Consider the following 24320-nt stretch of genomic DNA (forward strand, 5'->3'; position numbering starts at 1 on the left):
GGGGGTTCAGGGAATGAGGAGATAGAATAGGTTTTAATTGGTGGCTCCGTAGCTTATGGTTACATGTATAGGGGCCAACTTTCCCCTTTCTCCGGCTGCCTCTAGTCTCTGCCTGGTGTCAGAAGGAAACCCATGGGGGCCCCGGAAGGCTCAGTCAGTTGAGTGGCTGTCTTTCGTTCAGGTCATGATTCTAGGATTCTAGGATCCAGTCGCGTATTGGGCTCTCTACTCAGTGGGGAGCCCGATTCTCCCTCTCCCTCTGCCTGTTGCTCCCCCTAACTTGAGTTCTCTGTCTCTGTCAGATAAATGAATAAAAATCTTAAACAAACAAACAAACAAAAAAAGGAACCTATGGGAGGTGGCAGCATATTCCATGTAATTTACTTTTTAGAGATAATGCTCATCCCTTACAACACACTGCTCTCCACTGATGATGGAATTCTTGGGACCACAGCAGACTCATGGGCAGATATTTATGCTTCTCAAAACACACTCAGAGGCCTTTTTAGAAAAATGGCCCTGCTGAGACAAGTCCATGGGCCTTCCTTACCTAACTCATTAAGGAAGTATGTAGGTAACCAGAGCTGCAGTGGAAAGGCAGGAGGTAAATAAGGATCAGCTTCAGAATCAGCATAATTGCTGGTCTTGAAAATCTGTCACTTTGCCCTTGCAAGACCTTACAACTTGGTGTTGTTAGTAAATTTAATGATCATGCTTTTGATTCAATCTCTCAATTTAAAGATTGAGGTGCTTTATGGACTTTAATTTTCTAAGGCTTTTGGAAGATATTTAACCCTTTCCTTATTGGTATTTTTGAGAAATTTTTGTCACACATGGTCTTAGACCATCACTTAATCTATAGGCATTTCTTTCCTCTTAACCCTATTTTATACTCGAATGCCCATTTCTCATTTGTCAACTTTGATACACTGGAGCAAACTAAACTTAAGCAAGTCTTGGTGGAAGTAATATTCCCAAGGATATCTCTCAGGGGTTGCACTGTTAATAGGAAGATGGACATATCCTCAGGTTTCCATACCCTTATGTTCATTTCTCACTCACTATGGACTTGAAAGAATAAAAATAAACATTGAGAAAAGAAGGGTTTAGACTTGGGAAAATTTTTGTTCCTCTTAATATTTCTGATTTGACTTCGGGAAAAGAAATGAATGTTACTGTTTTCAGGCATCAAGTTATTTTGGGGTTTTGAGTCTTCTACCAGTTATCCATCAATGTGTGGAATCAACATAGGCAAGAAAGGAAAGCATAGGGGACTGATTACTTAATTTTTTAAAAATAAAACTGATGAGACAGCAAATGATATTCAATCCTATTAAAGAGACCAAGCACAGACCTTAAAAAAAAATCTTTACATTCCTTGCATTGGGATTGTGTGATATGGTTCCACAATTCAGGAGACTGGAAATTACAGAACATCTGCAATGAAATTGGTTTTCTCTGGAAAACTGATGAATCACTTACTGCCAATGACTAGAAGGAAAAGCACTTGTTTATGCCCTTATGTAATGAATTTTTATGAGGTGAAGTTTGCTGTTTATAAAAAATACACTTTAAGCTGCTGTAGATGTAAAATAATAGAATTCAGAATTCAGAGCAATGCATTACTGCAAAGACAGTCACTAGCAGAATATTATCTGCTTACAGAACACCAAAACAGGGCTATTACTTCTATAATGGAATTAAAAAAAAAAATCTCATCTACCCAGTTGGATTCTAGAAGAAAAAGTATTTAAAGAGACATAGCTGAAATTGACAGCTCCAAAATTGCATGTATTTTCAATGAAAAGTTATTAATTCTCTTATTGTGCTCCTGAATTCCAACTGTGCTTTCCCTCAAAGCAAGAATGCCACAGAACATTTTAAATTAAAAATGGCACTCCTAAGATACACTACAAAAGACAAACTGAGGGTGCTGTCCTCTCACCACTATTAAAGAAGTGCTTGTACAAATTTCTTCACAATAATATTATCAGTTGCTTTGCTCAGTATTTGTGAGGGGCTTCATGAGCAAACCCCCAAACTCTCTTGCCTTCTTCAAACACTTCCTAAGTAACTGTATTGTGCTGGTCACACTTTTTGGGTATAGTGACATGAGAGAGACAGAGAGAGAGATATATAACCTCTGTCCTCTTTGAGCCCACAGTCTATTCTGCTGTTTCAGAGAGTTACCTAGTTGAAACTGAGGAATATTTTAGTAAGTGAGAAGGAGCTTGCTTTCAAAGAATATATTTGCTCTTTTGTATTTGATTGGGAGCAAAGCATTTTTATTTATTTGTTTATTTATTTATTTATTTAAAGATTTTATTTATTTATTTGACAGATAGAGATCACAAGTAGGCAGTGAAGCAGGCAGAGAGAGTGGAAGGGAAGTAGGCTCCCTGCTGAGCAGAGAGACCCATGCAGGGCTCGATCCCAGGATCCTGGGATCATGACCTGAGCCAAAGGCAGAGGCTTTAACCTACTGAGCCTATTTGCCCCGGGAGCAAAGCATTTTTAAAGCAACAGACCATACTGTAGCATTTTATAATTTTTGTTGACTAAAAAGGCGCATTTACAAATTGATGTGGATTTAAAAGAATAGAGGCTATTAGGAAAGGATACTCTTAGGAGAGAGAATTCTTAGTGAGATATGATTAGTAGGGAACCATCCTGGACACCTCTCAGAACAGTAAAGTCTCTGGTTCACTTATTCAGAATTTTGACTATTTAGATAAAGTCTCAGCTGAAGTTCAAGTTTGTAATATGCCTTACTAGTAAACCAAACCATAAAATATCAGAAATATCAGCATTTTTGTGTCCACGTCTGGAAGGAATACAGAATCCTGGGTCAGATCTTGGGTCTTGATTCTTAGTTGAGGAAATACAGGCATCCTACAGGCTTAGGCGAACTGATAATATAAAATATACATGTCAACTGTTTTGATCCAGTGTATGAGTTCTAGATATTTTAAAGTAAGTAAACTATACTTATTTAAAAATACCATACATTTATTTATAAACATCAAATACTTTTGGAAAAGGGAGTAGGCACTTTTTACCTTTTTGTTGCCTACATATATCTAAGTGGTTAAAGTGTATATATTATATGGAGCCGAAGTTAATATTTAATTTAAAATATCCAAAATAATTCAGACTCTTTCAACAGTTGTGGTTGGTCAGAAAGGCAGGACTTTACTGTCACGCAAAAAATGGATACTCTAGGATTTTTTAGAATCATACATCTCTTAACTTTCCATTTTTAACTTGTTTACTAGCTATGCAGATATTTTACCTTTGAAATGAACTGTAAAAATATTGGCCATGAGATTTTAAAGAAATAACTGGTTTTAGTGTAATGAAAAAGTATTACATGCTCAATATAGAAAATTTGGGGAATACAGAAAAATGTAAAAGTTAAAGTTGAATAGATGACTAACCCAGAGATATTTATTATATGTATGTGCCTGCTCATCTCATTATAAGTGTCTGTCTCATTTCCAGATATATATGCATCTGTTGAGATCATATTATATTTAATATCCAACTTCTTTCATATTATATTGTGAACACTTTCCCATGTAATTTATTCATATGTATTTTTGCACAATTTTTTCATGGTATTTATATGACATTAAGTCAATTAAATAGCTATACTATTTTAGTTTCCTATTATTGAGCATTTGTGTCATTTCACATCTTGTGAACAGAGCTCTAGTGAAAATCATTTCAGTAAATCTATTTTCAAATTCTTAGAACTTCCTTGAGATAAATTCTTGAGTTCAATGGATATAAACATGTCCACACCCATCTGATTTTAAAATCAGCTTTACTTATCTTAGTAGATTTAGGTTTTATTGGCTCTGGGATTTCAGCACAGGGTGGGTTCAATCTGTTAGTGAGAACAAGTTACTCTACTGCCAAACAGAAGGAAAGTGAACTACCTACTGAATACCATACTTTTGGATTTTCTGGCCTCAGGAGTGACTTGGATTACTCTTGTTTGAATTGTTCTTATTGGCAGAAAACAACTCAAGGTACTGCTCAAGGAAGGCCTTTGGACAACATGATAATGATGCTTACTTTTAAGAAAAATGACATTTTAAAACCACAAGCTTTGTCTTGAAAATATCAAGAGATAGTAAGTGACAACGTGGGAACAGAAAGGCACAGCCTGTCTTGTTTCGTGATTTACATACTCTTTGAAGGAATAAAAACCCCAGACGTACAAGTGAAATACTTGTCAACTTACTTGTGATGAATATAAACATGTTCCACATACTAGCTTTAGCTGGAAAGAATCATGGAGCAGCAGTTCTATAGGTAATACGGACAATTGTTTTGGCTAAAAAGTCTGTTCGGAATTGTTCTGTTGCTGAAAATATCTTTCCTTAATTCAGTTAACACTTCACTTATTAAGTACTATTAGGAAAACCAGCTCTTTGTTAAAAGCAAATGTTCTAAGTGAATCAAGTTTTTGCCTGTAAATGCCAACATGAAGGCTTCCTCAACTATAACCATACTAATGTTCCTGCGTTCTTAACCAAATTATACAGAATATAAGGTACCCTTATTGATGATCCAAGATGATTTTTATTTATTTAATTTATTTATTTTTAAATTTTTATTTATTTGACAGGCAAAGATCACACGTAGGCAGAGAGACAGGCAGAGAGAGAGGAGGAAGCAGGCTCCTTGCGGAGCAGAGCCGGATGCGGGGCTCGATCCCAGGACCCTGGGATCATGACCTGAGCCAAAGGCAGAGGCTTTAACCCACTGAGCCACCCAGCTGCCCCCAAGATCATTTTTAAAACCATTATTATTACTCATTTGGTCCTTAGAGCCTGTATGTCCCTGATCTGTGACCAGATTACAGATTTTTTTTTCCAGTGATACCAGGTTTTTTTTTTATTATTTATAACTGTAAACATATTTGCTTTCATCAGCTTCCCCCTCCTATTACATTATTTTCAGTCTGTTGTTGAAAGTTTATTAGAATTATATTCAAAATAAAGCAGCTTCTGAATGGGAACTCAAGGAAATACCTCGAGTAGAGGTCTGGTGTGTGTAATCTATGAAAATATATTTTGGTTTCCTACAGTTTTGTTTACTTCCAGGTTCCTGACCATTTCAGATAGTGACACTGTTAATGTACCACAAACCTAATAGATATGATAACGATCATCGGTTGTACCAAATTGCCTTTGATTAGGTTTTCTGGCCTTTACTCATACCTCATCATACCTTAATCACAGGGACCCCTTTTTTTTTTTCTTTTTTTAAAGATTTTATTTATTTATTTGACAGAGAGATCACAAGTAGGCAGAGAGGCAGGTAGAGAGAGAGGGAAGTGGGCTCCCCGCTGAGCAGAGAGCCCAATGTGGGGCTCAATCCCAGGACCCCGGGACCATGACCTGAGCCGAAGGCAAATGCTCTAACCCACTAAGCCACCCAGGCGCCCACAGGGACCCTTTAAAAATAGGAACTTGGAACTTCTTTGCTTCCTCATACTTGGAATAAATCCAGATCATTTTTGTTTTGTTTTGTTTTGTTTACCATGGCCTGCCTGGCCTGACCCTGTGTCCCTTACCTCACCTTTCTCTTGTCACTCTATTTCTTACTGCTGTTTTAACCAGGAATGCACTCTCGTCTCAGAGCTTGGGTACCTGCCATTTCCTTATCCTGGAACTCTCCTGTGCTTGGCTTTCCCCCTCAGTTCATTCAGATCTCTTTGCAAAGTTCAACAGCATCTCTTGTCACTCTCCATTCCCTCAGCCTGTTTTCTTTTTTTCTTCAGAGTACTTCCAACTTCTGAAATTATCTTACACATGTTTATTGTCTATTATTCCTCCAAAAATGTAAAAAGGGGTTTTTATTTATAAGTACATCTCTGCCTAGAGAAGAATGCCTGTAGGGACTTAATAAGTAATTTTTGAGAGAATGATTTAATTCTCATTACAGTCCTAAGAGATAGATATTACTGAATGCCCACTTCATAGGTTAGAGGAGTTAAATAAACTTAGCCAAAACCCACGGAGTTCTGAAGTAAGGGAGCAGGACATGCCTTGGGTTAGCTTTGACTGGTATGTATTTCAGATATGATCAACTGGATACATTATATACACAAGTAGCAAATCTGATTGGAGAACAAGTTATGCGGGAGAGAAAGGGAGAGAAAAAACAATGTATAAAAGTTTTTATTTTCCCAAGGGGAGAAGCTCATAGGTGATGGTTAGGTTCTTGAGGCTAAAGCAGAAATGTATTACATAGCTAAATATGACCCAGTTATAGAACCTTGAGCCCTGAGACCACTGGGGAGTAGGAATAGAAGAACCAGTATTAGAGCAAGTCTCCTGGCAGTGTACAAGGAGGCAAGGAACCAACGGGGTCTGGAACTGTTGGAGCAACTTAGCCAGTAGGCCTAGGTCTCTGCAGTGAGTTGGGAGTTCCCTGAGGCAGCACTTGAGTACAGCTATCAGTCATAAACCAAATGATTTTAACTTGAATACTTCCTGCCATTAGTGTGTTTGTATGCTTACAAGCAAGAATAGCAAAAATGGAAAACCATAAAGAAAAATAATGGAGAGACGGTATTAGATGTGATTGACATTAGGCTGGTCACCCAGCTCTTCCAGGGATGGATGTGTTGCCCAGCTGGGGGAGTGACTGAGAGGTGTAAGTAAAAAGGCCTGACTACTTTGATCCAATCCAGGCCCAAGTACTTCAAGTCCCTTGCAACATGTACTTCTGCAGAATCTAATCTGTGAAAGAAGATTTAGTTGCTCAGCTAACAAAATGTCTCTATTGGTACACTGGCACCAAGAGTGGTAGGTTCTGGTTGTCTAGTGGTGAGCACAACAGTCATACTCCCTGGCCTCCTATGGATAATCACTAGTGAGTGGGTAGAGGTTAAATAAAATAAAAAATTAAAAAAATATATGGTACTAAAGTGTCATTAGTGTCTAGAAAAACATAAAACCCCCATAATATTGACAACTCTATTAGTTAACATATATGTAAAGTACTATTTTCATGTTAAAATAACAATATGGGTATTTACTCATAGCACTTTATCAAAATAACACCACAACAAAATTATTGGTATAACAAAATATTTATTTATTTAATCCTTTTAAATCTTTAATCTAAGTCAACCACTCAGTTACTTATGTTCTCATCAACTTAGATCATTGGCAAAATCAAAGAATACATACAGACTTTTGATATGAAAAAGGCAAATGTGGACTCTAGTAGGGATCTTTGTTTCTACCTGCCCACCATCCACTATTCTTACAATGGCACCTGACTTTCCTGTGGTGAACTGCCTCTCTCCTACTATGGGTCCACGAGGTATACATCTACTAATCAAGATTAGTACTTTTCTGTCCTGGCTCACAAATGTGTAATCCCAGGCAGACCAATGTCAATGAGGTCCTGGATTTAGCCGGAACTATTACGCAAGAAGCTCTTATTCCCAGGGAATCAGAAAGCCGGCAAAACATCAGTCTGGAGCTCCTGGTGGCCATTATTTTGCCTGAGAAGGAAGCCAACTGAATCCTTTAAAAACAGGTTTTAGAGAGTAGCTTAAAATTACAACTGGGGCACTAGATCTTAAGTCTCAAAACAACAGGGTCTTATCATTGTCAGATTATGACGTTATAATGCCATCTTTGAAAATAAATACACACTCATCCCGTCTCCGAAATCATTTTAGAATCTACCCTCTTTCTAGGAAGTAGCAAAATGAAAGAGTGTTTTTAGTAGTCTGACAAAAACTGTCCATTATTCTCAACATTAAAAACTGAATGCAATGATTTAAAGAAAAGTAATACATTACTGTGTGCATAATATATACAGAATCATGTGGTTTCTAGTGATTAGAATTTCGTACTTGCAAAGGAATAGAAAACAGTGGCTGAGAAGCATATCCCCTCCTAAACAGTATGCTTAGGATGACTAATATTAAGGATTTGAACATAATAAGGTTTTCCTCAGAGGAAACAATCTTAGTTTCTAAAGAGCATTCACTTCTGACATCTCAATTCCTGATTTTAGTGGTTGCACACTGTGTACCTCTGTGCCACACTTAGGACAAGTAAAGTACACATCAAATAAGAAACTACTTTTAACACAGTAGTAACAGAAGATGTGCTCACATCCTATGGTGTGAGGCATGGTGGGCCACTCTCCACACAGAGAACACTGTTTGCCACTGGTGGATAACGTATTGTCACTATTAGAAGCACCAGTAAGAGGAATACACCAAGAAGACAACTTAGCTTTCAATTTCTGGATATTAAAAAGTGGTAAGAGAAAAATCAGAAACTCAGCAAAACCATGCCAGAGAAGTTCCCTATTCATATACTCAAAGCCAACTTCACGTACGTTTTGGGGCTTGCAAAATACAGAACGGATGCCTAGGAGACGTTCTGTCAAAGTTGCAAATTTGCCCCTCTGAAGGAAAATCAGGAAATTAATGAGCCCACCTAATTTAAAAAGTCCAACCATGATATTCATACACTGCCTGGCTTTCCCAAATGATGCCAAATGACGGTTTCGAAATAGGTCATAGCAGCGCTCTTCCAGCCACGTCCCGCCAACTGTACACACAGCATACCACAGCTTCTGATTCTTACTTGGTGGCTGGTACCTCAGCTTTGGGGAAAAATCATTTTTATACTGAATATTCAAAATGGATTGTCCCACAGTGGCATTTTTAGAATAGATGGTGAATCGCCACAAGAAAAGCCACAGTAATGCTTTCACCTCTGGTTCAAAGTGGGCTAACAGCCCTGGCTTAAATCCATGAAAGCACTGAGAAAACTGGGACCAAACTAACTGCTCCAGGGCCTTGTTCAGTTCAAGCGCATCCAACTGACTTATTCTCAGCACTCTGTTCGTCCTTTTCATGTTCTCTTCTCTGGAAGCCATGTCTTCTTGGAGGGTTTCTAGGGGTAAAGTACAATTAGGGAACATCAAACATTTGCAAGCTCGTACCATCTCCTCAACCTATGCATCTAAAACTGCAATACCCAAATGACCAGGGCCCACTGAAGATGGAGCTGGCAGTAGTTGCCAAGCAGCAGCAAACAATCACCTCTTATATGGAACCTTCCCTTTCTTCCCCCACTCCTCCCTCCCTCCCTTCTTTTCTTTGCTCTTCTTCTTCTTCTCCGCCCCCCCCCACCCTTTCTGGACCCTCTTCATCAAAGGAATAACAGGTTATAGCAAGTTGTACCCTTTTTCCACAGATATCTCCATGTAATCCTCCTTGGTCCTTTTAGCAGGGAGATAATAAAATCCTGATACTAACAGTGATGAACCTAAATAATAACATGACTAATGGAGAAATACATGAACTTAATAAATATAGAGAACTCTATGGAACATTCTAACGGATGGTAAGTCAAGACCTCAGGTTAATTGCCAGCACTTCTACTGACTCCAAAGGTATATATATATTTTAACAAGTCATTTAATCTTTCTGAAATATGTTTTATATCTATAAAGTTAGGAGAAAAAATTAAATGAACAATCTGTGTTTATTATGCTACCACACTATGGCAGAAACTGAGTACTAGCACAAAACAACATGAGTGCAGAAATGCTGTTATTCAGATATTAAGAAGATACACATCATACAGTCTTCTAAGAAAAACGTGATGTAAAAGTATATACAAAGACTATTTCATAAATTAACTAAGGAATCCCAGAGGTACTAAGGGGACAAAAAACTTTTAAAATGAAATAGAAAAAGCTGATTAATGGTTAGCTAGGTATGACTGACTCATTCAAAACACACTTATTAAATGCCTATTATGTACATGCCACAATGACTAAAACACTCTGGCTGCTATTGTCAAGGAGTGTACAGACCAGGTTAGGTATTTTACTTATTATTAAAAAAACTGGTAAATTCAAACTATGACAAGAAATCTGTTTCAGCTTAGTTTCTAAAATCAGCCCTGAACACATGGAGCTTGATCTAGATCATGCACGATTTCTGGGCCTTCAAAAGGCCTAGTGCACTAATTTAACACTAAGTTATAGAGGGAGGCATGTATCCCACTTAAGTTCATTGTCACCGACAGTGTGGCCATTGTGATCTTGGACAAGTTACTTTACCTAGTTCTGCTTTATTTTTTTCACTTACAAAACTGAAGGCCAGAGATAAAATGACCTCTAAGTTCTTTCAAATTCTATTTATGATTTTTACTAAAAAGATATTAAATGTAACTTGTTAGAAGTTAAAGGACTGAAAGGTACATCCTAAAATAAAGTTGCACCTCTTCAAACTGGGAATGTATTTGACAATTAAGGAGGTTTTTGTTTTCTGACAATTACAAGGTTTTACAGAGGATGCTTTTATCTATCTATCTACCTCTTTATTTATGCAGAGGATGTTTTTAAATTATTCATGGATCTTAGATGACTTAGTGGCAGAAGACTACATACCTAACAAGTTCAGCATAGGAAACAAAAGCGCCTACTGAATAATAGGTGTTTATTGCTGCTTTCTTCTCAGTCTAGATACTTGACAGGAATGCTTCTCTCCCATAAACATCATCTGCCTTCTAGGGTCATCTCACCCTTTTTCCCTTTCCTGCAGTCCCTCAAAATTTCACAGTTTAGAGCCGGGGAGGGGGCGGATTTTGCCACAAGTTCTGTGAAATCCTTGCCTCATACTAGCCAGGAGCTATAGGAAAAGAAGACGGGGGTTAGAACCGAGGTCCCTTTCTTCTCTCTACAAATCTCTTCAATCCCCAAGGTTTTGCTCTTTGCCCCAAATATTTTTCTAATCCATTCACTACCCTATCCCCTGCAGGCCTCTTCCTAAATTCAGCAGCTCTCATCTCTCTGTTGGATTACATCTAATTGGCCTATCCCACCTTCTGCCTTTTTCAGTGCATTTCCCACACTGCAGTTGTTCAAACACAAGCCTCCCAAACTATCCCAGCTTGCTTTCCTGCCTAACCTGTTGACCTCTAGTCATAAGGTGCCCCCTTTTCTTGTTCCCTAGTGAACATTTATGGTCTGTTCCCTCTATCTGGAACAGTACGTTCCTGTGTTTTATTGAAAAATTCAGTTTTCAGTTTTTAAGTACTAAATTTTTAATAGGGGCTTAGGCATCACTTCCTTCTGACTCTCTAAACTTGAGTTGGCTGCCTCTTCTAGCTGTTCCCTTAGCACTCCATTCTTCACTTTCTTGGCCTCTATGTACTGTACACAGGCTACTTTTTAAATTGTCTACTTCCTCCACTAGAGGATAAACCCTGTTGCAAAGACTGAGTCTTGTTACAGTTGAATTTTAGCAACCAGCACAGCACTCAGTGCACATAATGCACACTACACGGACTAGATGAACAAGATAAAGAAGGGGTAGGTGAAGGACAGAAAACACAAATCCTACCCAGTAGCCTTTAAAATTATTTCAAATTATCATATCTGGACTATCGATTATTACCTATTTCAACATGCTTGTCATACATCTGCTGTTTACCAGTTACTGCTATAATAGTAAAACTGACACAGTCAGTTTTACTGGTGGAGACTACAATGTAGTGAGGTGAGGGGTGGGTAAGAATGTGTTATATAAAATAATAAACAGGCAATTACAATAAGGTGTTAGGAGTGATATGCAAGGGGAAATTCAGGGCATTATTTTTGTCATTAGACCTCAGAAGGTCAGAGAAAGCTTCAAAGAGATAGTATCTCGACAACTACCTGAAGGATCAGCAGTGTCAGTCTGGTAAAGGAAGGTAAAGGAATGTCATACCAAGCAGACAGAGAGCAGGTGACAAGGACTGAAGGTGCAAGGACAAAGGGCTGGAAAGGAAGACAGGAGACCAAAAGTAAAAGCCAACTTGTGGAGACTGTATTTTATCAAAATGGTAATGGGGAGCCACTGGATAGTTTAAGAAAAGAACTAATCAAATTTTTAGACAGCTTGTTCTGGCCACATTCAGAATGGATTTGAAGCTGAAAAGACTCGAGGCAGAGAGACCAGTTAAGATGATTATGTGATTATTAAAGTGATCAAGGAGAAAGTTCTAAATTATAAGGGTATCAGCAGGGATGGAGAAAAACAGGTATCTTTAAAGCCATGAGTTAGAAGTGACATGGTTTAATGAGAAACAAGCCAAGAATAACTGACTTGAGTAACTACATGGTGGTAGTCCAGCTCTCTGAAATAGGAAACACATGCAGTGATACAGGTTTCAAGGGAGAGGTAATAACCACAGTAGTGTCAGAGATCTGAGGCTCCTATGAGACAGCTAAAGCTCAGTAGGCAATTGTGTGGAGACAGGAGAGAAAATCTGGGTGGAGATTTTGTTGGGGGGAGTGTGTCCCTCCGGTAGGACTAATCGACTTTCAATCTACTTGATCTACTTAAACGCTAAGATCAGGAAGGCAGTGAACTAAGCAGGAGCAGTAGATCCTGCCCACCTAAAACGCGCTCTGCTTTCTTTGTAATAATATAATCTTATTCTCATAGTTTTCCTGTTCCAGCTAGCATGGCTCTTCAACAGTTTTATTCACTGGCATCACATCCATCTGTGGGCTTTCAATCCCTCTATGCCACAGTCTTCACCATCAGTCCTGTCCTTCTTGGCTACTGGTTTTCAAACCTGAGCATTTATCATGATCACTTAGATTTCTTAAGACTGTAGTGTCTCAGAGCCAGAGTTTCTGAATCAGTAAGCCTGGAATGGGAGCCAAGAATCTGCATTTCTAACAAGCTTCCTGGGGATGTTGAGAATGAATGGGCTAGTCACTTCAAAGTGAAGTTCATTAATTTTTCTGGCATATCTACCATCCATACAGCTCCATGCTGCCTGCCAGCCCTCACATTTATTTCTGTTTAGTTCTCATCCCTATATCCACAAGGGCTGTTACAAATCTTACACTGACTCTGGCTCCCCCTTTCTTCGGTTAAGTAGATCCTGTGAGATTAGAGACTACTCCATGAATTCCACAAAGGCTATGGACATCAATACATCCTAGCCCTGCTGGGTGCTTGGGATGCAAAGATAAACAAAACATCTTGGCTCTCACTTAAGGACCCTAACCAAGGTCTAGTAAGCAAAGCAGGCAAGTAAACAGACAACTAGGATACTAACAAAGGCATATGGTATCACAGGTTCTCAAAGACAGTATAGAACATTTTGAAACTATCTCAACAGAAAAAGAATTCTAAAATCCATACAAAAAGCTTCAATAAATATTATTATTCTCACTTTTCCTGCAGTTTACAAATTTTCTCTAGTTTATAGGCATTATGTAATTGAGGAAACAATTTTTTTTTTTTTAACCCCAGAAGCAAACTAAAATCCACAAAATGTTTGCATACATTTACCAAATCATCTCTATTACCTCATTATTACCTCTGGGATAAAGTACAAACTTCTCAGATACAACCTAGCCCAAGTCTGTGCCACCCCTCAGTCCTAACTCTGGGCCTTTTCCCATGTATCCAAAACACTCACCTTCCCTGCCAACTCTTCCCACTGCCCACAACTCTCTGCCCTTCACATTCCAACTTTATTTCAACATTCTCTGTGAAACCTTCATAACTATCTCCAACTCCTATTATCACCACCTTTAACTTTGACAGCAATTGTCTGTGCCACTCACTTGAGCCCTCAACCATCCTGTGATTTCAGTCATGTCAGTACATCTTCTTTCCCTAGTTTATCTGTAAGCTAGTTAAGGGAAAGTGCCTTATCTTATTTCTCAAAGCACCTGCCACCTAAAAAGAGAACGATTTCTAGCTCAGTTTTACTCATGCAAAATTCTACAATCCTTCATGGTGTGTGGGAATATAGCACATGACTTCTCTACGGTCACAGTGTCTACAACTCTGTTATCTTTCCCAGATTTCATATTCTGCAGTCAGCAAAGGAAGTTCTCAATTATTGTCAAATTACCCTTGAAAGGCTCTGACCATACTGGACACGGATAGAAGTTCAGCACTACCAGATCCCTCCTCTCACCTCTCTCACATCCCAAGAATTGGACTGGATAGAGTGCTATTTTTTTTGAGTATCAGTTAAAATACCTGTGTTAGAGGACCAGTTATGCCAATTCATGTACCTTTAAAGATACATGAGTCTGACTGATTAGAGTCATAATCAGTTCTGCATTATGGCTGATGGATTTGTTACAATTGTAGAATAAACCCAAGGATGGACTCACAGTAGTCACTCAATAAATGTTTGTTGAATCTATGTGCAACAGAATGAGAAATTTGGTAGTTAATTGGTATACTGACTAAATACTATATGAGAGCATCTGGATGAACTGAATGGTGAGGGAAGCCTTCTCTTCCTCAGGTTTCTTACTCATATTTAGTGAAAAACTGGTCTGAGGGAGTGATGTCTCAGAATCATCCATTTCAAATACTTCATTTCTGGAGGAATCATACTTATTATTTAGCAAAGATAGGAATTTTTAATGGCTGCCAGAAAAGGAGACTTAACACACTCTAACCAATCCAATATTTAATAATCTTTATTATCAAAAAATTCTTTCTTATCCCTTCTGTTACAGTTTAACATTTTTTTCCTTTCCTCTTTTTCTCCTTAGGCCTGGCCTCAGTGTAGATTAACAACAGCTGGGCTCGATCTCCTCCCTGTGTAAGACTCTTTAATGGACCAAAAGACTATCATTAAACTGTTCTTCAGCCTTTGCCTTTCCAGATGAGTAATTTCTCTATTTTTTTTGTTTTAGGTTTTATTTTCCAACATTTTAGTCATTTTTGTGACTTCTTTCAGTTGTAAACATAGAACAGACACTGTCCATTACACACCATAGTCAAAGCAGAATACTCCTCCTTTGCTCTACATTCATATTTAGGCAACTTGACAGTAGAAAAAAGTATATTTAAAATCAATCAGACCTGAGCTCCAGTTCCAGCTTTGTTACTTACTTGTTATGTGATCTTAGAAAAAGTCATTACCTCAGATTCTTTTTTTTCTTCTTAATTTTAGGGAGAGGCATGGGAGAGGGAGGAGGAAGAGAAATCTCAAGCAGACGCCATGTTGAGTGTGGCACCCAGCACGGAACCTGATGTGGGGCTGGATCTCACGACCCTGAGATCATAACCTGAGCTGAAACCTAGAGTCCAATACTTAGCCAACTGTGCCACCTAGGCACCCCTACCCTCAGATTCTTCAAAAAGTTGGGAAGAATAGCTACCACACACACAAAGTTGTTGACATTAAACCAGATAATGTTATGAAAGTCTGGAAACTGGAAAGTATCATTATTACTATATTATTGCTGCTTTGGCTAGGGATGGGCATTAAGAAGAAAAGGAGTCTAAGTCGATTTTGGCAAATTTATTTCAAAAGACTGAAATTTTCATTATTACTTATATTAATACCTCAATTTGTGGTGAAAGAACTTTTTTCTCCTCCAGGAAATACTAACTACAAAATTAATATATAATTGTGGTAGTAAACAGTGAACATGATGTCACTATTATGCGTGCACATGGAGGCGGACTAGGTGGGAAGGGACAGAGACACCGTTCAGTGGAACACATCACACTCCTGTATCTTATCTGAAAGGAGATTATGGAGGGGGAATTCTGCGAGCCTGGGGATGGGCTTCAGCATGACCTGCTCCTTGGATATTTAACCCTCATCGATATGGTAATGCCTATTATCAGGAAGCAAAGAAACTTCAGGAATGCACACTGATAATATCTGACTCTAGGGTGCTTTGCTGAAATAGGGCATGGTACAGGCAGTCCACAGAGGCATCCAATTGTGGTTTATCACTAACATGTCTCTTCCTCTTCCTTTCTTTTTTCCTCTTTTCAGGCAGATACATTCATTCTAGAATATTGGCTTCAGAGATGGGTAGGGCCCAGCAGTAGAAGAAACTTATAAAATAGAAATAACTAGAAGTTCAATCAGTCTGATCATGGAAACCTTTACCCTCCACTGCTGTACAACAATATTTGCCCATAATAGGTGTAAAGCACAGAAAAATATCATAAATGCCTTGAAGTCACAAAGTTATTTTCAATATAATATAAGGAGTGTGTTTTAGTGAACACTAATTCTCTGAAAAATGGCTCAATTTAACTAATATTTTTTGAGTGCTTACCAAATGCCAAGCAATCTCCTAGGTACCAGGGATTTAAGCCAAAAACTTAACTCTCAGTTCACTTCCTTTTATTCAAGCTTTTTTAAAGAAACAGAACGTTACTATAATCAGGACTAACCAAAACAAAGAATGAATCTTGAAATGTGAAGACACCATGAAGGATCACAGAACTCCCCTGGCAGAAAAGAAAAAAAATGACATTTAAGACACAAGAACAGGCTGTGCAAACCCCAGATATGTGCAAGCCATGAAACCTGGCCATGGTTTATCTGGGAGATACTGGGGTGAGTTTCAAAAGGATCTGCCTCCTTAGTGATTTAACCTTCATTCACTGTGGCTGTGCCTGTTACCTGGAAGCAAAGACTCAAGTCATCTGCCATGACTGAGCAAAACAGGCCAGCAAGAGAGGCTGGCTGAAGAGTTAACCCACTGCAAAAAGCCCACTGTAGGGAAACCGGAATGATTTCACAGGCATGAACAATCACTAAGGAGAAGAGACATAATGAGATATATTTTTAAAAGTTGAATCTATTGATAGCAGAGTTCAAGAAGAAAACAAATGCTAAAGCTCCCGAAGACTGGTGAGAGGGTATGTACAATACAAGGCCCTTAACGAAGGTGCTAATAACTTTCTAAAAGAGTTAAAGTAATGACTTGCTTCATTAAGAACTAATCAAAATCAAAAAGATTATGGCGCCTTCACATTTTTGGATCAAAAATCCCCCCCCCCTTTTTTTTTTTTTTTGTAAACCAGTACTTTCCTGATTCTGTTACACTGATTGCCATCCACACCCAACATTAAGCCAGTCTATTTCTACTTACCTTCAGGAATTTAGTTTAAGTAAGGTTTAGTGATCCCCATATTACAGGTTCTTGTAGATTAGTATCTAGTTTCACAAAAGTAGGCTCCAACTTGAATAGTTAAAAAAAATACAAACTAATCTTTTTCTTTAAAGCTGGGATTGTTCAGAATTGAAACGAACACCATCAGATTTAATTCAAATTGATTTTTCCAGAATGTCAAAAAACAGGCAATACCTTTTCCTACCCTGCCATGAAATCTCATTCTTTTAATACACAATTCTATAACCCTTTCCCTTCTCAATCCCCATTTCCCAAATTGCACTAATTTAAGATTCTAAAGGGCCAACGCAGAGGGAAACATTTATAGTCATGCAAAGAGACTCATAAAAATAATTAATTAAAAGTGTAATTGGCATTACTCAGTATGTGTTTAGTGAAGGACACTACTACATTAAGGATATGGAAAAAGATAGTCAAGGCAAATTATAGCATCTATAGGGTTAGTCTTATTAAATTATCCCATAAATATGTTTAAGACAAAATGATCTAGCACTAAAAACTATTAAAAAGGTCCCCTGCTGACGTTTTATCACTAGACATGTCATACAGCTTTTTTATCAGAAAAAAAAAAACCCTGAAATTTGTTTACGAAGAGCAGTAATATATAAACCTATTTTTAAATAGCTCATCCTTTTTTTTTTTTTTTTAAGATTTTATTTATTTATTTGACAGAGAGAGACAAGAGAGACACAGCGAGAGAGGGAACCCAAGCAGGGGCAGTGGGAGAGGGAGAAGCAGGCTTCCTGCAGAGCAGGGAGCCCGATGTAGGGCTCCATTCTAGGACCCTGGGATTATGACCTGAGCCAAAGGCAGACACTTAACAACTGAATCACCCAGGTGCCCTTATCCTTCCCTTTTATGCTTTCCATTACCCCAAATAAAAACTTTGTCATCTATATCACATCCTAAAACCAAAACAAACAACTGAATCACACTAAAGAAGGAAGAATTTTCAGAATGTATTTCAGAGCTTATACTGAGTATAGTACAAATTATGAATGAATGTATTTTATTTAAAACATGTTATTGACAGAAATCTATCAATAATAATGTGAGTATTGTCAAGGGCCTGTCAATATTAATGTAATTATGATTAAGAGCATAACATGGATTTTTAGCTATAATACCAAGTAACATCTCCTACATTGCTGCTATCAATATACACATTATTATTGACCTGTTCCGAGACTCTCAGTACTAGATGTATTACCATTAGGCGTATTTGTCAATGCATGCTGCCTACAAAAACTCTACATTTAAATTTACAGTCCTGTAAACTTTGTCAGCAGAAACATGTGATTCCCAAGTATCCTCTAAGGTACCAAACCCATGTATGCACCCACTGCCAAGCCATCCTTTTTCAGATCCACAATAATGAACTAGTTTTTAGTATGACAATGCTGCTGCCACACTATCCTGAGGGTTCAAGTAATCAAAATGGATGAGACAATATACTAATTTTTTTCCTTTTAGGTTTGAAAAAATTTTAAACTTATGTTTCATATTATGAGGTTATGTGAATAAAGTTCTATAACTGGAGATCTTAAGCTTTGAACCTACACCCTACTTTTTATTTCCTTTGTGTAGTCAGATAGATTTACTGTCCATTGTATTGAAATCAATACTAATAAATGGGACATGCATCAAAGAGGGATTTAACAGGACACTGATTCCCAGAACACATTTCAAACATGAGCAAAAGAGAAAAAGCTATGACTGAGACCCATTAGGACACTGTGACCTCTGGCACTGTGAATAGGCCTAAAAATCAACAACCAGAAGTTCAAATCCCACTTCTGCCACAGGCTTGCTAAATGACCTGTCACTCCTCTTTTGTTCTACTCTTTCATCAAATATAAAGCAAGTTTCAATAATTTATAGATATCAAATGTTATATATCCAAATTGTGCTCTTTGGATATGGATAGGATATGTTGAAATTTTAAAGTTCTATTGTAGACACTAGACTTCTAGCTATATACTTAACGTAATCCTCATCAAAATCCAAACAGGAATTTTCTTTTTGGGACTGGTAGTGAGTACACAATAAAATGTTTTAGGATAAACTTCAAAATCTCATAAATTGCTCAAAAAGATGAACAAAGATAAGTAACTTGTCCTAGCAGATGGGAAATATAGATATATTTTTTAATTTGGAAAAAAAAGGGAACTCAAATCAAATACTACCATCATCAAGATTATAATTAGTCTTAAACAACTGAGTACCCTATTTCATTTACTTATTTAAGACACTTATTCAAGTATCTAAAACTAACATCAATGTTTCCCTCTGGTTTTTTTAAACCTTAAAACAGAATTTTCAATACCCTGGCCTAGCTTTACAAATACATTTTTAAGAGAAAAGCATGGCACTCATAATCTTCTCTTTTAGAAAGTTGATACTTCTGAGTCTTTAAGAGAAAAAGCATGTTGTGAAAATAAAAAGCAGATGTTTGAGTGAATATGGGGAAAGAGAGTTAAACTGGTTCTGATTAGTTCTGTATCTTAGACCAGGTTCACCAACAGGCTGTGTGACTTTGGACAAGTCATTTTATCACACTATACTCTCTAGCAGTTAAAAGATACAAAAATAAATTTCAAAAAATCAACTCTGAAAAGTCTACCTATCTAGAATCCTTATAAGAACTATTTTAGAAAACCTTGGAAGAGGAAGAAAAAAGAACAGCCATTTCCAACTACAGAAATGAAAATGCTGAGTGTGAAAAAGGCTAGAGAAACTGCAGAAATTAGAATGGAACATGAGAGACAGAGACACAATCATAGAAAAAAAAAAAAAGCAAAAAAGCAAAGCATCTGGAAGACAATACCCACCAATTTATGAGTTTATGACTGAAGTACATGTATACCGCTTACCAGTTATCAAGTGCTAACAAGGGACTATCATACCTAAGTATCCTTTGCAAAATTAAATATTAAATCATTTGATCCTTACCAGTATTATGAAAGAGGTTCTTTTTCTTTTATCATTTACATTTTAAAACAAGGAAACTAAAGCACAGAGAGATTAGTTGACTTGTATAAATCACACAACTAGAAGTGGCAGAGCCATGCTCCGAACTAGTGTCCCTGACTGACAAGGTGTGATGGGCTAAAAGATGAACAGAAGTACTTTAGAAGGACACCACAGGACATGCAAATGGGGCTATTTTAAAAGTCTAAACACTAAGAGATAGACATGAACTACAGCAAAAATTACACTCCAAGAATGAACAAACAAAGCCACAAGAAATATATGAAGCAACTAGATCTTTAAGTACTCCATAAATTTAGAAAAGTGCTCTAGAACCTAAGAAGAGAATTTTAAATAACTTGCAAATTACTGGCACACATGTTTAACTGCATATTTTATGGCATTCAAGACAACATGGAGGGACACCTGGGTAGCTCAGTTGGTTAAGCCTATGCCTTCAGCTCAAGCCATGATCCCAGGACTCTGGGATCTGAGTATCTCATCAGCATCTTGCTCAGCAAAGAGCCTGCTTCTTCCTCTGCCTGCTGCTCCCCTTGCTTGTACGCTTTCTCTCTGTCTCTGACAAATAAATAAATCTTAAAAAAAAAAAGAGAGAGAGAGACAGAGACAGAGACAGACAGACAACATGGAAATATCCACAAAGGAACAGAGGTATTAGCAATGGGAAAAAAGGAAGTACCATGTAATACATCATTGTGCGTGAGGCATTATGTTTTCTTCACACTCTTTATCTCATTTAATCCTCATAACACAGTAAATACTATCATGTCCATTTTAGAAGAAAAAATTAGATGTGAGGAGATTAACAACCTGTTTAGGTTGGACTGACAATCAGTAAATTTCCGGTAAACAGTAGAGAAACTGTGGAACACACAAGGGAAGTTAATAAGTAGTAAGAATATGTGGTAAACTTGGAACAAATTCAATCCCACAGAGCTCAAAGCAAATTTTTTTTCCCTCAAGATCATTCAAAAGACCAGACTGCCAGTCAAGCTTCCAGGACAGTAAATGGGGAAATAAAGCAAAGGACTGTGGTAAAGTTGCCCATGTTGCCTGGGATGCATCTAGAGTACATTCTCTCTCCCTGACTCTACACATGTGGTCAGAAAACCATTCAAAGAGCCTGAATGCCCAATATGAACAAAGGGAGTATGTGGGTGAAAAAATGAGGCATGAGCATTCATTTAATTGTTATGAACACATACTATATGCAAGACGAGGAAATGCCAATTCATTTAACACTAGAAGGGAACAGTTATACAGAATCAAAATGGAATTACTCTATAGCTCTTGGGTTTTTTTGTCTTAATAGTAAGAAGACAAGACAGCATGGATGAAATTTTATCTCACCTTATTCACAGGCAGTTAAGAAGGGAAAAGTCTGAAAAAAAAAAAGAGAACATATTAAATAGAATAAAGCGCAATATAGAAAAGGGCATTTTGATTGTATAGATGGTAAAAGACTGAAAAGTTGTTGATTAACACTGCACAATGGGAAGGACAGAGGGTGCTAGACATCGTCTTCCCTGCTTCCACTTCCACGTAGAGAAATAACAGTACTGGCATTTGCAGTGCCAGAATTACATGGGGCAAATGGAGCAGTACAAAGAGCTCTTCTCCAGAGATTTCTTCCACATACCAAAGGAACTGAAGAGGAACATGGAATGTTTAGAAACTGCTGTCATTTCACAGGAAGGAGGTAAAGGGGACATCCAATTTGTTTTGAAGTTGTCCAAGATAATCAAGGGAGGAAAAAAAAAAAAAAAGGAGCAAGTGATTCAGAGCAGAACTTTCGTTCAGAAATAAAGATTGTGCATATGGCATACATTTTCCGTATGCCATAGGAACCTGAGCACAGTCAAGTGCAAGAGAGAAAGAAACTAAAATTACCTGAAGCTGTGAGGAAAACATGGGGCTGAGACTTAAAATGCAAATTTACTAGCTATGCAATGTTGGGCAAGGCTGTTAACACCTTTAAGATTCAGTCACAGAATATGTAAAATGAAAAATATCTGCCCTTCCTATTGCAAAGATTATTATAAGCTTCAAAATTAAGCAAAAAATTTTATGGCTAAAATACCAGGGAAGAAGGAATAGAGAAGAATAAAGAAATATGATTATGATCACAAAAAATTAAATTTGAAGTTTGTATTTGTTAAACAAATTAGACAATATAGACCTGTTTTTGACTTTTAGTAATAAATTAATGATGAATGTATCTTTTACTATTAAAAAAAGTTACTAATCGAATGAATACACATTGGATACAAATGAGTACTCTGAAACAGAATCGTAATGCTAGAAGTAAACCCAGATCACCTAGTCTAAGATATGAATTTAAATTTCTTAACAGAAACACGTTTCAAACAGAACACATACAAGAGCTGTTCTTGTAAAAAACGCCTGTCTGCTTGGTTTGTCTCTCCCCTGTGTGGCTCCAGGAAATTTATATAGGAATTCTTCTTCAGAACAGATTTCAAACCACAGATTGAATGCTACCCCAACCCCTAAAAATGAAGAGAATAAGGCCATGAGGTAGGGCTGGTCAAAGGAAACCAGAGTCAGGACTAGCACTCTATGTTCTCTACTTAGTTTAGTATTCTTTCTACTATGTCCTGTTACTTCCATTTTCTTTATCTTTTTTTTTTTTAAGGAAAAAAATACATACATAACAAATAATAATAAAATAAATAAATAAGCATATATGTACTTTTTTAAAGGTTTTTTTTGTGTGTGTTGTTTGGTTTTTTGCTTTTGTTTTTTACTTCTTAAATAATTCCATTATCTTTCTTCTTTTCAGTCCCCTCTGACTCAAATCACTGAACTCTAATAGTTCTGGATACATGTATTTGATAATATGGGCAGATCCGAGAGAAGATAAAGTGAAAAAAAAAAAAAGAAGTCGACCATCCCAAGTTTATTTTGTTCAGGTTTAACTAACGAAAACACATTAGGGGAAGACGTTTAGACTGCAAACTGTGGTGTCGATCAAGTCTCAAACTTCCTGTAACTGCCTGAAATGGTTAAGGTAAAAAATTCTTAAGGGGGATCGCAGAATACCAGAATATATTAGATGTGGACATGCAACAACTTGGTCTCGGGAAAAGCCCTTTCACTCAATGTGGTATTTTTGGAAAATGGGACCTAAGAAAAGAAAGAAAGAAACCATGTCTTTTAACTGAAAGCACCAGAAGAAAAATGTCAATTATTTCCGCACTCTCCGTTATCAAAAATCAGTGTTGAATATATAACAAACTAACAGCAAGCAATTATGTAAGACCATTCTCAACAGCTCTTCTTCCCGAAGAAAATTAAAACGGCTTCCAAGTTCACAGGCTTTCAATAGAAACTTAAGCATTGACCTCAATTTCTGTACCAAATATAACACTTTTAAGTATGCGCCATCCGATATTACGTAGTTAGGACACTGCGTAATTTTTTAGAGCCACTCTTAAAAAGCAAATCTCACCCCGGACAAGGGCGCGGAGAAGATTTTGAAGTATTTCAGAAAGTGACCTCGTGGAAGGCAAAGGAACTCAAGACTAGCTGTGGTTTTTTGTTTTTTGATTTTTTTTTTTTTTCTTTTAATGGTGCCATTCTGAGACTATTTTCAGGAGCTCGGGCCTACTTCATTGCCTTCCCCAACTCAGACTCTGATTTTGCTTCTTCCAGGAAAACAGGAAGCCCATAAACCGACAAACTCAAGCTAAGGGGACAGCGACAAGGTCGCGAAACTCCACGCCCTCCCAGCTGTAGGGCAGACCGCAGGTTTGCACTCCGGCTCTCTCGGGCAGACACTGACCTTAGGAGTCTGCGAAACGCCCCCGTTCCACGTAACTTTCTCTGAGACATTTTCTGGGAAGCTTGGCTGCTCCTAGCAGAACCTGGATTACCCAGGCTTCCGGAACTCGCGGGCTTCCGGAGCGACGCAGGACCCGGAAGTGTCTGAGAAAAAAGGGGAAATTAAACCAAGGAGAACTAAGCTTCCGAGCGCGGCCCAGCAACAGCGATCGCGGAAGAACCGAAGGGCCGAAGGGCCGAAGGGCCGAAGGGCCGAAAGGCCGAAGAGCCGAAGAGCCGAACAGGACAGCGGCGCGCGGTGATTGGTGGGCTGGCCACTCTGAGGAAACCGTATCTGATTGGCAGGACAGTCGCGAACCCGTCAGCCCCGGGTCGGGGCCGCGCGTGAAGAGGCCTCGGTGTCAAGAGGCCGCGGGGAAGTCGGGGCTCTCTGAGGGCAGGGTTTTCTCTGCCCTCGGACAGCGCGGCGTGCCGCCGGACAGGCGCCGCCGAGTGGCAGTGGGGCGCCTCGGCAGCTCCTCGGCTGGCTTCTGGCTCGCCTTGGGAGAGGG

General features: G+C 38.1%; 1 protein-coding gene across 6 annotated transcripts; it reads right to left on the minus strand.

The window, feature by feature from the left end:
- Positions 1–7092: 7092 nt before the first annotated feature.
- PEX2 (peroxisomal biogenesis factor 2) lies at positions 7093–23969 on the minus strand. Of its 6 annotated transcripts, XM_032316270.1 has the most exons (5): positions 23771–23969; positions 22348–22475; positions 21319–21349; positions 16232–16288; positions 7093–8945 (listed from the first exon to the last, which is right to left on the minus strand). In XM_032316270.1, exon 5 carries the CDS (start codon positions 8926–8928, stop codon positions 8011–8013), a length of 918 nt encoding a protein of 305 aa, XP_032172161.1. In that variant the 5' UTR covers positions 8929–8945; positions 16232–16288; positions 21319–21349; positions 22348–22475; positions 23771–23969; the 3' UTR covers positions 7093–8010. The 6 variants fall into 6 exon arrangements, 5 of the variants coding, with proteins under 5 accessions (XP_032172161.1, XP_032172159.1, XP_032172160.1 ...); XM_032316268.1 differs by lacking the exon at positions 22348–22475; XM_032316269.1 differs by lacking the exon at positions 16232–16288.
- Between the last annotated feature and the right edge of the window lie 351 nt (positions 23970–24320).

This window comes from Mustela erminea, chromosome 16, assembly GCF_009829155.1.
Source record: "Mustela erminea isolate mMusErm1 chromosome 16, mMusErm1.Pri, whole genome shotgun sequence".
Lineage (NCBI taxonomy): Eukaryota > Metazoa > Chordata > Mammalia > Carnivora > Mustelidae > Mustela > Mustela erminea.